Source organism: Coturnix japonica, chromosome 12, assembly GCF_001577835.2.
Source record: "Coturnix japonica isolate 7356 chromosome 12, Coturnix japonica 2.1, whole genome shotgun sequence".
NCBI classification, from domain to species: Eukaryota; Metazoa; Chordata; class Aves; order Galliformes; family Phasianidae; genus Coturnix; species Coturnix japonica.
The window spans coordinates 5,150,285-5,164,700 of NC_029527.1; the positions used below are offsets into that span (position 1 = coordinate 5,150,285).

Consider the following 14,416-nt stretch of genomic DNA (forward strand, 5'->3'; position numbering starts at 1 on the left):
TAACATATTGCATTTATGAGTGTGACAATTACTGTTCTTGCTTCTGTCTATCATTTCTTTCTATTGCTACAAGTCAAACACTGTTTCCAAATGGGACTTCAGCATCCTTCTTCCATGTATTCTGCAATACCTAGAATGTATCTAGAACACTGTTTCAGCAATTTGTCCCAGTTTTCTCATCTGGGATTTACTAGCTGCTGTCCTATGTTTATCAGACTCCTCCTAAGTTTCTAATGACAACAGCTACATGTATTGCATTATCAATTACAATGCCACACAACTGGTACAGTGTAGACTGAAGCCATTTGATTGTTGATTTGTAATTTAGCATGGAGTTTCTAGAATTTTCTACAAATGAAAAATGTTTTTTATGATATGTCCTTTCTTCCATAATTCTGCTTTATATCTCATTCTCTCCATCTGCCAGGTACTTATATCTGAAGGCCTAGGAAGGTATGCAAAGGACCCTAAATTTGTTTCAGCTACAAAACACGAGATTGCTGATGCTTGTGACATGACTATCGATGAGATGGAAAGTGCAGCAAGTAATCTTCTCAATGGAAACATCAGCAATGGGACCAATGGGGATATGTTTCCCATTTTAAGCAGACAAGATTATGAACTTCAAGATTTTGGTCCTGGCTACAGTGACGAAGAACCAGAACCAGGACGATATGAAGAAGACTTAGCTGATGAAATGATATGCATTACAAGCTTATAGTATTTAGCAAGGGAAATGATTTTAAATAACAGAAAAAGTGCCTCATAGTTTAAAGATGCTAGGCACTAGTTGGGGTTAACTGATCAAGTTTTGTACAAGTGATGTCACACCTCAAGGAAGCCATAACCAATAAACAGATTATCTCCGGGTTGCTGAAATGTGATCAGAGCTGCAGCACATCATCTCTTCCCACAGGATCTTCAGTTTCTCTGTAGGAATAAGGTTATTTTGAAAAGAAGCAGGTTCTGACAATCAGTTTTTTGAGGGCTAGAGTGGGATTCTGAGGTGTAATATCTTGCCTGTCATTCAACCTTGTGCTGCTGTCCTTCATAGTAAAGCAGGATTTTGTTAATGAAAATGTGTAAGTCCAGCACAACATGAGGTGAGTGATGACAACCAATAATGTCATTACCTCAGTACCCAAGAGCATATCAGCTATCCATTGCATATCTATTCTAATACTGTTTTCAAACCTGCCTCCTGATTTCTTTTCTTAATGCTCTTCTAAAACATGGTTTGTCATGCTCTACCTGTTAGAGATCATTGGAAAAAGAAGTTATATAAAGAATAATCTGTCATATGTAACATCAGTTTACATAGGGAAATATCATTCAGATGGTCTGTTTTATGACTATCACGTTAAGGGCAAAATATACTGGAATAATTGCATTCTTACTAATGCACTTGCAACCAGGTTAAAGTAGAAATAGATAAGATAGTTTGCTAAAAATTATATAGTAGAAATTATTGTAAATGAATTGTAATATACAATGATTTGTATTTGTAAAGAGATGTTCTATATTTTGTAATTATTGTACCGTAATTGAACTGCAGCAATATTTATGGACCCTAATTATTGTAACTCTCCACAGAATTCTAGATATGAGTATTTTTACTTGGAATATATAGATCTATAGCATAAATATTTAAATAGAGCCACCTCTCATTGTAAATCTTTTTGGGATAAAATGTCAAGTTTGAACTTGACCACACAGACTTTTTTTTTTAACATAACAGTGTCAAATGAATCTCTGTGTGTAAGGGATGCACAGTTGACCATTTGCAGTCTTATACTTGGAAAGGGAAAAGATTTGAAATTATTTTAACATTTTGATTGAAAAATAAGCCGTAATTTTATTTTTGTATTAATCCCATGCTACTGAAATATTAAAATCATTAAAATATTGGCAAGTTCATGCCAGGGCACTACTGGTCATGGGACAGTTTGTTTTGACAAAATACATTATCTATGTACCCTACTATGATAGGAAGCATCTGGGACAGAAACTGTTTCATAGGTAAAGGAGAATGCTTTACTTCAGTACTGCTTACTTTGCTCAGAAAAAGAAGAAATATGATTCAGTGATTCTTCAAAGAACCAAAAAAAAAAAAAAAGAAAGAAAAAAAAAAGATCTACAAAGTATACGACTTCATTGCCTCTACCTTTGTGTTTCATGTGTACTGTTTCAGAGATTTATTTTTATGCAATCAAAAGAGGGCTGAGATATTGTTCACAATGCAGTAAAACCCTGAAATGACTTTGAGGCTAATACGACCTTGGAGGAAAAACAAAAAATACTGAAAGCTACGATCTATTTTGTTAGCACTGGATAACAATGACTTGTTCTAACAAGTTGCATTATCAGGTTTTACCTGTAGTTCATATGCTAGATAGCAATCCAGTTCACATTTTTACAAATGTGATGTTTAAAACATGTCAATAAACATTTTGTACATAATGACGATTTCCTATGAATAGCATACAGACTTCCTCTGAAATCATTCTTATTTCAAATGCCAGGATAAGAACTTAAAGGTTTGTAAATTCTTTCTTGACCTAAATCATTTTGTATTAAAACAAATGCAAAATGTTCTTCAAAATAAAACTGTGTAATAATTTTATTATAACTGGGACTCCTTTTACTCACAGTTTTTCACCAGGAAGCTCCAAAAGTGAAATTCTGTTTGCACCATTTGGAGAATGGTAAGGAACACATAGAATTTGATAACTAATCTATGGCTCTATAGTGTGCAAGCTCTTCATGGATAATTGCTGTTAACCAGAAAGGAGAAGTGATTAGAGTATTTGTATGAACAAGGGCTGTATTCCTGCTGTTCACTGCAGGGGATTAATGTTCCCAGAGGTGTAGATCTATGGGAGCAACCAGGCAAATCTGACTTAGCACCGCTTAAGAAGTGAAAAGTAAATCTGTTGTGCCTTTCTGTCACTTGGGTGGGTTGCGCACTCTAGTCATTTTGTTACCCATCTCAGCTTACAGGAGCAAAGTAGAATAAATCACAGAGACGTAGCCATCATTCCATTAAAAGAAATGAAAGTGATCTCAGCAATTAACGCATTTATCATGATTTCCCAGATTTGTTTACATACAAACATACTGACTGAAAGCATTATAGTTGTCTGTTAGCAAGGAGTTAAATACAGCTAAGCAAAGTTATATTCACTTAAAAATTGCACATACAAAATATACTCATATTTGAACACTGTCCTTTTTTTGGAGGTTGGATGACAGAACAATATAGACTAGAAGTGAGAATACTGTAATAAGGTGCTCGTGTTGTATCAGGTTTTGCTTTATAATTCAACAGCTTCTTAGTCCGAAGCTAGTTTGGAATACTTAACAAATCCATACAATTGGATGAATTTAGTTCTAGTTAATGAATTTTGTTTCTTTAGGTGTATTATTTTCATTCCTTTGTTTGTTTTTCAGTTCAGCACCAGTAAGTTAGAAACACACAGAAACAGCCATGAAGATCATGTGTTTGCTTGATTTATCTGAAGATAGTAAGCAAAGATTTAAGTCCTAACTGAAGTACAGCATTGGTTTGCTGAGTAAGTTGTTTGCCTTTGAATTCAAAATGATCTCCCCTCATATCACTGATATCTTATTTAATATAGTTATTTCAAGGGAACTTCCATTTTAAAGCTACCTCAGCTATAAATATTTTTAATGGATTTTGATTGATAGTTGGTCACTACTGAGTATATTTACATGCACTCATCTTTGAGCAAAGATCAGTGGCTTTATGGAAATTATTGGGATTGTGGATCCCTTAATGTGGTACAAGGTAAAGCAGCACAACTAAATGAGCTTAAATTGCAAATTCTACTGTGTTTCTTGGAAAAAATGATAATTAAAAAAAAAAGCAAGGGGAAAGTCCAGCTTTCCAACATGCTTTTATAAATATCAGTTCTAGTTCTGCATTTATTAGGAAAAAAAAATTTTTGATAAATGTATTTTAGGTCTTTTTTTCAAAGTTAAGGGCACTAAGTATTGCAAAATCCACCTTCTAGTAAGTATCTGTAAGTTATGCATTCTTTCCATAAAAAACACATGTCTGTCAAATTCTGGACATGTTAAGTGTCTCTTCTATGAATTCTTTTACTTACTACTTTGGCCTGTAAGTACATAAATGCTTGCATTTACTTTGCAGAATGTGGGAATTACTGAGTAGCTGTAATCCTGGGTAGTAATCTCATAACAGTTAAAATTCTTACTTTAAATAATGAGACATACCATAAGGACTTTCTAAGTAACACACATTGATCTCTTCCTGTCTAACTAAAATAAACAGCTTGAGCCAACTGATACTAAAAAAAAAAAAAATAAAAAAAAAAAAAAATTATCTAATCATATATCAGAATGGACCAAATTAATAGCTGCCTTACTATGATGTGTTATTTTCTATGGCATTTGTTTTTGTTGGCCCTTCCAATGTAAGATATAAAGAGATGAAAAAGTGGTAAAAATGTGAAAGGTGTTTATCGCTGTGTTTCCAAGGTCCTGGGCTTATATACAGGAACATTTTTTTCCTGAAGTGATGGGAGCCCCTTAATTATATCTGCAGCTTTCTCTGCTATCATAATAGTAGGGGCATTCAAATTCCCACTGACTATACTGGGCATTATTGAGGCATCTACTACTCTCAAATTTTCAACACCAATTACTTTTGTTTGGGGATCAACTACAGCAGTGCTGTCTGAAGGCTGACCCATTTTACAAGTGCAAGAAGGATGATAAGCAGTATCACTCTTGTGTCTTATGAAGGCATCTATTTCTTTGTCAGACTGAACATGGTTTCCTGGTTGAATTTCAGGTCCACGAAAGTTTTCAAAAGCTTTCTGAGCAAAGATCTCTCTGGTCAGCTTGATACACTGGCGGAATTCCCAAATATCTCTCTCTGCATGAAGAGAAAATAAGAGGGCTCTAAGTACATTGTAACATAGCAGAAAAAAAACAAAAAAAAAACATAGCAGGAAAGAGAGAAGGGTAAAGAGAAAGTCTCTTTATTGCTGAAAGCCAAAATAGAAATATTAAAAAAAAACAAAAACAACAACAAAAAAAACCAACAACATAGATTTATACTCATTGTGAGCAAAATAGCTACACATATTGCATGCTCTCAAAAGGGAATAAGTGAGCTATGGAAAGATGCTCTTTGTTTTGATCTACTACGTGTCTCTGTCTGCATTCCCAGCAAGAAATTCTTTGTATCTGAGTAGAACTTTGTACAGTGGCCTCATTGATACAATCTGACAATACACCAACCTTCACTTCTGAACTGATTTCAAGTAGATGTGAAAATCTGCTACTGTATCAGGCAGGAAATAAGTTGTCATCAGAGGGTGGAGAAGCTGCTTTTACCTGCTGACATGTAGTTAGGCTCAATGATGGGATGGTCCGTTGGGTCTGCACTCTTCAGCTTTAGCCAGCCCACACTTGTGCTCCTCATGGGTCCTACGTGAACCTGCAAACCCACTCTATACTCATGACAAAATCCCACCAGATATATTTCCAAATTTAGAACATTCTATTTCTTTATTCTCACCATTAACACAGACTTTTGGATCAAAATTACATATTAAAAAGGAGGTTGGATTTATGCCAATGAACAGATGAGTAGCTTCATATATTCTACCTTAAACCTCTGCCAAAACTGCAAGGGAACAGAGAACACCTTGGCTTATTTTTGTATAAAATCTAGTACTACAGTGCTCTGATGAACAGTACTATGGCACTTCAATTGTGCAATTACTTAAACACATTTACAGAGATAAAAGGCGACATAATTTTGGTAGCAATATCAAATAATTATCATTTACTTTTATCCCAATGCAGGAGGTTAAGCCAACTCTTTGTGCTGAAAAAGGTATTTCACAGCGTACAGTCAAATCACAAATGACCACAGCGATCTACTTCCTATAGGGACTACAGAACACTACTGGAATAGGTTCTTAAAAAACTCACCTGGTAAGCTTCCATTGTGGAAGCAACCCGACCATGATCAATCACCTGAGAAGGGAGAAAGTGGAACTGAATGTCAGGGTGAGGAACTCCTGGCTGACTTCGGATAAACCCACCAGACTCTAAGTGGGCAGTGGCTCCCTCACCTAGAGAGTGAAAAATGAGAGATAAAATGGCATTACAAGATCTCAGAAAAGCCAGAAACTCAATTCTTTTTAATTAGTTTTACTACAGATAATATGTTCATCAGACCAAAAATAATGCCTCCTATTTATTTCCACGGAAACTACAATGCTATTTTTATCACATAGAGGAATTCAATTACGTGTTTGCTTTTTTTCACTTTTTGAGACTGCCTCTCTGCTGCCATCTATCACACAGCAACAAAATGTCCCAAGATATTGGTGGGAAGGTTCAATGTCTGCTGCCATACTACCAGTCCACTTCTGACACCATGGGCCAACATCATAAAATAGGAGGTGTTACTTTCAGAGCAGCCCTCACAATTCATACATACAGTGAAAACTGCTAAGAATACAAACATTTCAGGAACAGCTTGCAGTGGAAACAACGTGTATTAATTTCACTTCCTTCTTAATCACTAGGTAAGTATAATTCCATATTACTTTGGAAATTCCAGTTATTTCACAGTGAGATGTGTCAGTTACCACAGTGTAACTGGCAGAAGAACTGCCTGCAGTCTACAGAGGCAGATTCAGTACTGGGAATCTGCTAGATGTGGATGGAACCAGCTGCAGCATCCTGATATCACTGCACTGTGTGCTTCAAGAGAAGAAACATTGCTATCCCATCAGTCACATGTAATAGGCAAAGACATCCACAGTGCCTACCCTGAAGGGGAAAAATGAAGACACTACTATATCCCCCTTATTATGTTATTTTCAGATGCGTTTAAACCATGATTCATCCCTCCATGACCACTACTTCCATGGTAAAATGCCACACATACACAGCATAAGTCATCACCGTGGGCCAGCTTATGACACAATGATTCAGCAAGAGATGAAGACTTTGAGTTTGGCCAAACTATTTTAATGATTTCAAGGATTATTTGATAGATTCTTTTTAAAGTCTGGATTACTGTAACATGAAGCTGGATTATAAAATGAGAGCGACATTTTTAACAGAAGTTACTTTCAAGGATTCTGCCTGAAGCAACAAAATAATTCTTTTGTGACAAGAATTAGGAAAAATAATTCAGTTCATAGCACATTTTTATCCATGCAATATCTATTTTTAAATAAAATCTTTTTCTCTATTTTTAACAAAGCTTTTATCAGCGCCACCAAGATTTAAAAGGCCCTTTGCAAACTCCAGTTAGTTTAAAAGATATAACATAATTTTATATGAAGATTTCCCAGATTTCAAAATTCACAGATAAAAAGCTTTAATAATTCTAAAGCAATTGGTGGTTGAAGAATCGCATACTTTGTTTCATACCTGTAGACTTCCAAAGCCATTCCAGACCAATCCTCACCATGTTAACTGGCTTTTGTGCACTGTATAGAGTAATAGGTTTGGTGCACTTCTGCTGGACATACACTTCTAGATGATCTTGAAGGTTCTGGCCAACTCCTGATTAAAGGATTCATAAAGGGCAGGAAGGAGAAGAAAGGAAAAAGAAAATAAATTTATTTCACATAGAGCAGTTATACTCAAAATCTGCTACCAGAAAACAGCATAAATGGAAACTAATCCAGCATCTCCCAAGGGCAATGATGACTAGAATCAAGGCCACGAGTCATATCATCAGCCCTTTGCTCACGTCATAATCAGGTTTTAAACAAGCATAGCATAACTAGAACAAAAATAGTAACTTAAATGGCAGACATATAATTTGTTCTAAAATTCCCAGATCTGACTGCTGATTAGAGTATCAGATTTTGTAGTTTAAAGAAGTTCATATTGTTCTTTCCATCTTTTAACATATGACAATGAGAGTTGATACAGTCTCTTGTGGATCTAAACTCCTCATTCAAAACTCTAAATTCTAAGTATGCAGCTTTATTTTAAAGCCACTTAGTAGCATTTTTCAGAAAGGCATTTTCCACTATCAAACATAGCAGAGAAACTGTAGGGGTACACTGCTCAGTTCCAAAATCAATGCATGTCTCACTTATTTGTAACACTGTTGATTTCTGTTGGTAGTACCTGACACAAAGACAACCAAAATTCATGAGTTTGTTCAGTTTAATAGACTTTGAATTGAATCCTTAGGAAGATACAAGGTGGAAAGAAATAATACAATTACCAGGAAGGTGGCATACAACAGGGATCCCCAGTTTTTTTAAATCGTCTGCATTGCCAATCCCAGACAACATAAGGAGCTGCGGAGAATTTATGGCACCTCCACTTAAAATAACTTCTTTAGTGGCAAAAGCCTAAAACAAAATGAGCAGAAAAATCCTAATGTTATTAAGCTTGACCTGAAACTAAGTGAGCTTCAACTCAGATACAATTCTGAGATTAGGTAACCCTCCCTCACATTTTTCTTATTCTAGATGTATTACTACCTTGCTAGAAGTTTTCTTTAAGATCAAGCTTTCAATATAAGCAGACAAGCTGTGACTTGTGTAATGTGTCATGCAATGTTTCAAGCTGGAACCAACAGTATATTATCTCTGTAAACCGGAATGTGCTGAAATGCTGGTATTTCAGAAAAACAGTTCTGAACAAACTGTTATCTCTGAAATGGAGACAATCTCTAAATCAATACAACTGAAGTATCACCTACTGTAAATAACTCACAAAGAATCATACACTGGAAGCTGACATTTTACAGAGTAAAACATCACTTGTACTACATACCTACTTGTTTCATTTATTTATTAATAAATTTTGCTATGAATAATGTCTTTCATACTGGAAAACAAAAATATCTTACCTTTTCCCTTTGTCCGTTTTTCACATACTCGACACCAATGGATTTTGTTCCTTGAAACAAGATTTTTGTTACAAGTGTCCTCTCAGTAACTGACAGATTAGGGCGTGATATGGCTGGACGAAGGTAAGCAGAAGCTGTGCTCCATCTTTTACCTGCAATGTATACTTAAATTTAAAATCAAAATAGTTGCACTATGTTTTCTTGAAGATTTTCACCAATACCAATCAGTATGTTTACACAATAAAAGCATTCTTCTGTAGTGTTCAAAGCAAATATTATTTGATATATACAACTAGACATTTTATTTTAACATAACAAACTTGTCAATGACATTCTGAAAATCTCTTATCCCAAATTTACCTTTAACTCAAGATCTCCATGCCAATGTATTTTTAAATGAAATACACTCTAGACTGACAGCAAGTTGCTGTGAAATGAGTAGGTGAAATTTAGAGTTAGGTTCATCAATCCAAACAACTAAACAGCATTCAGTGCAGATTATGTCTGTATTCTAAAATTATTTCAGTACTTCTGGTGAGTCAGAAACACAAATTCCTTAATGAATCCTTTGTGATTTACCTTGGTGTATAGTCATGTCCATCCAGCCAAATCCTTCTTGTTGATAACCATTCATATCATCTGTGAAGGGATACCCAGCTTGCTGAGCTGCATCCAGGAATGCTTGATGAAGAGGATGGTTTGTTTTCCCCCTTGACACATAAAGAGGTCCTTTTCCACCCCTATACTGATCTGATCCCAGTTCATGTGTTTGTGCCTTCTTAAAATAAGGCAAGCAATGATCATAGTCCCATCCTATAGCCCCTTCTCTGCTCCATCGATTATAATCTTCTGCATGCCCACGAATATATACCATAGCATTGAGAGAAGAGGAACCACCCCACACTCTTCCTCGGGGCCAGTACATAATTCTGTTATCCATATGCTTTTGTGAAGTTGTGTGATAATACCAGTTATATTTCTCATCACAGAGGTTATAAGTTAATGCAGCAGGCATATGAATCTTCCACAGTAGTCTTTTACTACCTAAAAGAGTATCCTTAGGGCCTGCTTCCAAAAGCAGTACGGTATTGTGAGGGTCTTCAGTCAGCCTGTTGGCTAATACACACCCTGCTGATCCAGCTCCAACAATGACATAATCATAAGAGTTTGTCTTTTCAGAACTAAGCTGAGACAATGCACGTGAGATTTTTAATTGTTGCTCCTTGATGCCCCATGTGTTCCTTACTAGGCGTGCTTTAAACACAGCTCCTGTTACTTTGTGCATCTGATTCACAGGACAGCAACGTTGAACTCCATTGATTAAGTAGGACATCTTAACTAATAACACCACTCTTGCAGAATTAAAAAATAAAAATAAAAATCCAGTTTTGCCCTAGGGAAAAGAAAAAAAGTCCAAATTAAAATGTAATCATTAGTACAGTGTGTAACCTCTAAAATACCTATCATTTTCAGGTAAAAATGCTGTACTTTGCTCATTCTCACTATCCAAAAGTTTAACAACAAGGCCAATAAGACAACAAACATTTACTCTGAAACTGGCACTGTTTGAGTGGCATGCTATTTGATATTATATGTAGTTCAGTTTTGCTTTGCTTCTGGTTTATACCTTCAAGTATTTGCCAAAACTGTGAAGGATAGAAAAATTGCTTACCGAGTAGTCTCTCTTTACCTGCCTTTGGCGGACAAGGATGTAAGAAAAACACCAATTGCATAAATTCCCCTAAAAGTTTGTGAGTCGGTAGTATTGCATAGTCAGTCTATAACCATGGAAAAGATTCAGCTGGAAATCCAGAATTACTGTTTTTGAAGATTGTCTCCTAATGTAGGTAAAAGCAACACTCGTACATCTCCCTTATTACTGAAACCAGACCCTGCAGGAGTGTTCTGAATACAGCTATGATGTGATACCACCAGGTCCTGATGCTTGGTAGGAATGGCAATCATTTACCTTCAGAAAGCCTGCTGACCTTGCAAACAGCACAGGTTTGGCTGTGTTCAGGCAGTTCAGGTATAAGGACTACATGCAAGATTTTCATAGCTCATTTTTATGTCATAAGTACTGGTACTGCTGGCCAGTTTGAAACGTGTTTCTCTTGCTTTCTCCCTTTGAAACCATTACTCCTGTTCAAAGAATGAGTAAAAACAGTTAAATATCCTAGGCTTGTAAAATCTAATTTTTCCTAGCCCACAGCTCCTAAGGATTTGCTGGAGATTCCACGGACAGCAACCTAGTTTTTGTGAGAGAAACCTCTCAAGTTTGTGAAAGCACACACAAGCCCAGGATCCATAGCAAAATTAGATGCAGTATCTAACAAATGACTTTAAGTCTTCCATAAGGAACTGTATTTATTTACATGTATGATATCAAATACATTTTTTTGGGGGAATAAGCACAATCTTTTTCACTAAGAAAGCTTGCAAAAGGTTGTACAAATCCTGAAAGCCCCACAACGCGAATGTGAAAACACATCTGTGTGTGAAAACAGTTTAGCCTTGCAGGTCACACACCTGATTCTCATGTGGCTAGTTCAAAATGGATCCCAGCTGAAGGTAGGAGGGCACCTTTTACAGGTGAAGAATATTAAAAGGATTATTGGAGGGGAAGAGAGTTTCTTGTGTTACAGGAGAAGAAGACAGAAGGGTAGAAAGGTTTTATGTGTTAAAGGATTTTATTATGATATGGGCTTAGGCCCTGCTCATCTGGGAAAGATGCTTCATCCCAATCTAACAAGGTATTTTACTTCTTTCTTGTCTTTTTATTTCATATGGGAGATTCATTGAGGTAAAGTTTTGAGCTTCTTTCCTGAAGAAGCAAAATTCCTTTGATGTTAATACTAAAGATGCTTCCTAATCAGGCAGGAAGAGTTTCTAGGTTCTGGAACAAATATTAGCCTATTGATTTTGGCATAAAATCTATAATGCCATTAAGTGTTATTGTGTCTTCTAACCAGACTGCTGGCTACAAGCCATGGCCTACTTAATTGTTGGTGATAAAGAGGGGTGAACTGTGCAGAATCCTTGGAATCATATTCAGCTGGAGTTAATCTGTGTCAAAGACCTGAGGGTAGTGCCCATAGTCTGTAGTTCTATGGTTTGCTACAGCACAAGCAGCAGTTACTGATCTTCTGAAGATGTTAACTCAAATGGCGTTCCAAAAGCAATACAGATATTACAGTACTGTTTCTGTCCTGCCTTACTCTAGGGCACTATTACTGAAGTGCAGACCCTTTAAAAAGCTAATTACTTGAGAGGCTCTCACATGTACATGCTTTGAAGCTCACAGAGCAATTCAAACTTATAATGAAGGGGTCATTGCTTTCTGAAACTAGAACATGATGATACTTTGCTCTCTAATAACCTGTGCAGCTTTGTGTGCACAAGTAGTTTTATCATTGTTTAAATTCTTTTACAGTCTTGGGGAAATTTGCAGGAGTCTTTCTTTGAAGAGAATAACATCAGCAAAATTTAACCTACTCAATTGCTTTTCTAAACTTTCCCTCAGTTTTAACCTGCTCTTTTAAGAGTGAGAATTTACTGCCAATATCACATTCCAAAAATCTGTTTCAATGAAAGTAGGATTTGGTTGGTTTCTTACCTGTATCTGTAATAATCAAGTTGTTATCTCAGTAGGTACAATTGTCTGAAACTTGCTGGGTGTGCCATGTATAAATTTTATACAGGACGGAGCTTTATGGCCACCTCTGTTAAATATTATAGTAATTGTCAAAGTAAAACATGTGGAAATAGGAAGATTTAACCAGCTCAGTTCTAATGAAATGCTCTGTGGTTACTACCAACAAAACAGTGTCTTTTAGGCTTTACTGGATATTACTGCAAGACTTTATCTCAGTTCTTGCATATCATGACTCTTTTATGTTCATAGTAAAAGATTCCTTATCAGTCAGTAAACAGCTCTGCAGAAATGCATAAAGCAAGATAAAGTACATTCATTTATTGCACCAGAGCTTCATAATTTGAACTCACTTGAAAAAAATGTATCTATTTTACATGTAAATATTGTTGAAAGATTTTGTTGACAGTGTTCTTACCTGGCTAAAGAGCTAGAGAACCTCAGCAGGAAAACTTTATTGTTACAATGTAAGCACAGTACATGTGATCATACATTAGGTAGCTAAAAGTGAGCAGAGCTCTTATGTTGGGTGATTGGGTCTCATTCACCTAATTCAAATGATTCAATGCTCATTTGAAGTTACTAAAGTAAGTGATGGTTTGAATCTACTCCATCAAGTAAATTCACCACATCTATATTTACATGTTATTTCATGTTTTCCTACAAAGGATTTCTTTCTTTTTTTGTTAATGAACTTATTAGAATAGAACAAGAGTAGCTGAGTACTATAGGAGATGAGGCTGTTTTCTCCTGAGAAGGGTGCATAGGAAGAGGGCAGACAACAGTCTTTAAGTAACTCTGAGAATCAGTGTGCAGGTGATACATGACTTCTTGTGCTTTAAAGCTTGAAGGTGCAGAGATCAACTCTCAAGCCATTTTGTTTCAATATAAATCCAACATAAATAGCTGGATATGTACATTAGTATTAATGAACAGTTCTTGCATGACCCATGCGCTCATTTGCTTATGGGTCTCCTGCCTGAATGCCATGAATGCCAGCTCCTCCTGACATTGAAACCAAAAGGAAACCCTCACTGGCTGATATTACACTCCTGCTTCTGTTTTACCAGGGCCAGGTGAAATATCCCTCAGCTGGAGATGTCCAGCAACACACACCTGGGAGCTGTGAGGCCTTTCCTGGCCATCGCCCTTCACCAGCCCTGCATGTGGAGGTGCAAAAGGAACAACCAACACCTCAGGTAAAGCAGCAGCCTGCATTTTCACTGCTGGCCGTGTGTGTCATTTCAGTTCATGCACTGTGGAATTATCTTGGACTAACTTTGCCCTCAGCCATTCCAGTAACTGTGAGTTCATCCACCCACAGAAGAGCTGGGAGACGTTTCAGGCTGATGCAGCTCGTCCTGCTCTAAGCACAAACTTCTCGGCAGGCCTGGGGTGCGGCACGGCCATGATCTGAGGCCACGAGCAACAGCTCAATCCCCGCAGAGCTCCTTCCCGGCCTCCGTTCGGCAGGACGTGGCACATCGGGGTCTGCCACCGGGGCTTCACCCCCCTCCCCGCCTCCATTCCTACCCCGCCACGGTCCCGCTTCCTCTGCAGCCCCCTCCCAGCCCTTCCACCTCGTGTCTCCCCGCAGCTCCAGCTCGGAGCCTCTCGGCCCCACTCACGCTGTTCCTACGGCGAAGGCGACGCGGGGCTGGAGCCGGATCCCGTCACACGCCCCCGACCCCGCGCAGGGGGAGCGGCTTGTTGGGGGGGAGGCGGCCTGCAGCTGTGTCCGCAGGAACGTCGGGCTCTTCGGCCGTCGTGGAAAGTCTGTCGGGGGAGCTCAGCGATGTTTCGAAACAGTACGAGCAGCTGCGGGGCAAAGTCCGCCTCACGCACCCTCATAAGTTCACAGAATCACAGAAGTC

The 14,416-nt window shown here is 37.5% G+C and overlaps 2 protein-coding genes across 19 annotated transcripts in view; one reads left to right on the forward strand and one right to left on the reverse strand.

Moving 5' to 3' along the window:
* The window catches only part of CACNA1D (calcium voltage-gated channel subunit alpha1 D), a 140,275-nt gene extending 136,013 nt beyond the window's left edge, over window positions 1-4,262 (forward strand). For all 18 annotated transcript variants that reach the window (XM_015875171.2, XM_015875161.2, XM_015875167.2 and 15 more), the window contains one exon: window positions 428-4,262. In XM_015875171.2, coding sequence (XP_015730657.1) covers window positions 428-721 — 294 coding nt within the window. In that variant the 3' untranslated portion in view covers window positions 722-4,262. The remainder of the gene's footprint in view (window positions 1-427) is intronic.
* Window positions 2,111-14,259, reverse strand: CHDH (choline dehydrogenase). Its single transcript, XM_015875180.2, has 8 exons — window positions 14,171-14,259; window positions 9,470-10,283; window positions 8,891-9,042; window positions 8,258-8,387; window positions 7,447-7,581; window positions 5,989-6,131; window positions 5,386-5,488; window positions 2,111-4,921 (listed from the first exon to the last, which is right to left on the reverse strand). The coding sequence occupies exons 2-8, from the start codon at window positions 10,221-10,223 to the stop codon at window positions 4,503-4,505; spliced, it is 1,836 nt and encodes a 611-aa protein (XP_015730666.1). The 5' UTR covers window positions 10,224-10,283; window positions 14,171-14,259; the 3' UTR covers window positions 2,111-4,502.
* Between the last annotated feature and the right edge of the window lie 157 nt (window positions 14,260-14,416).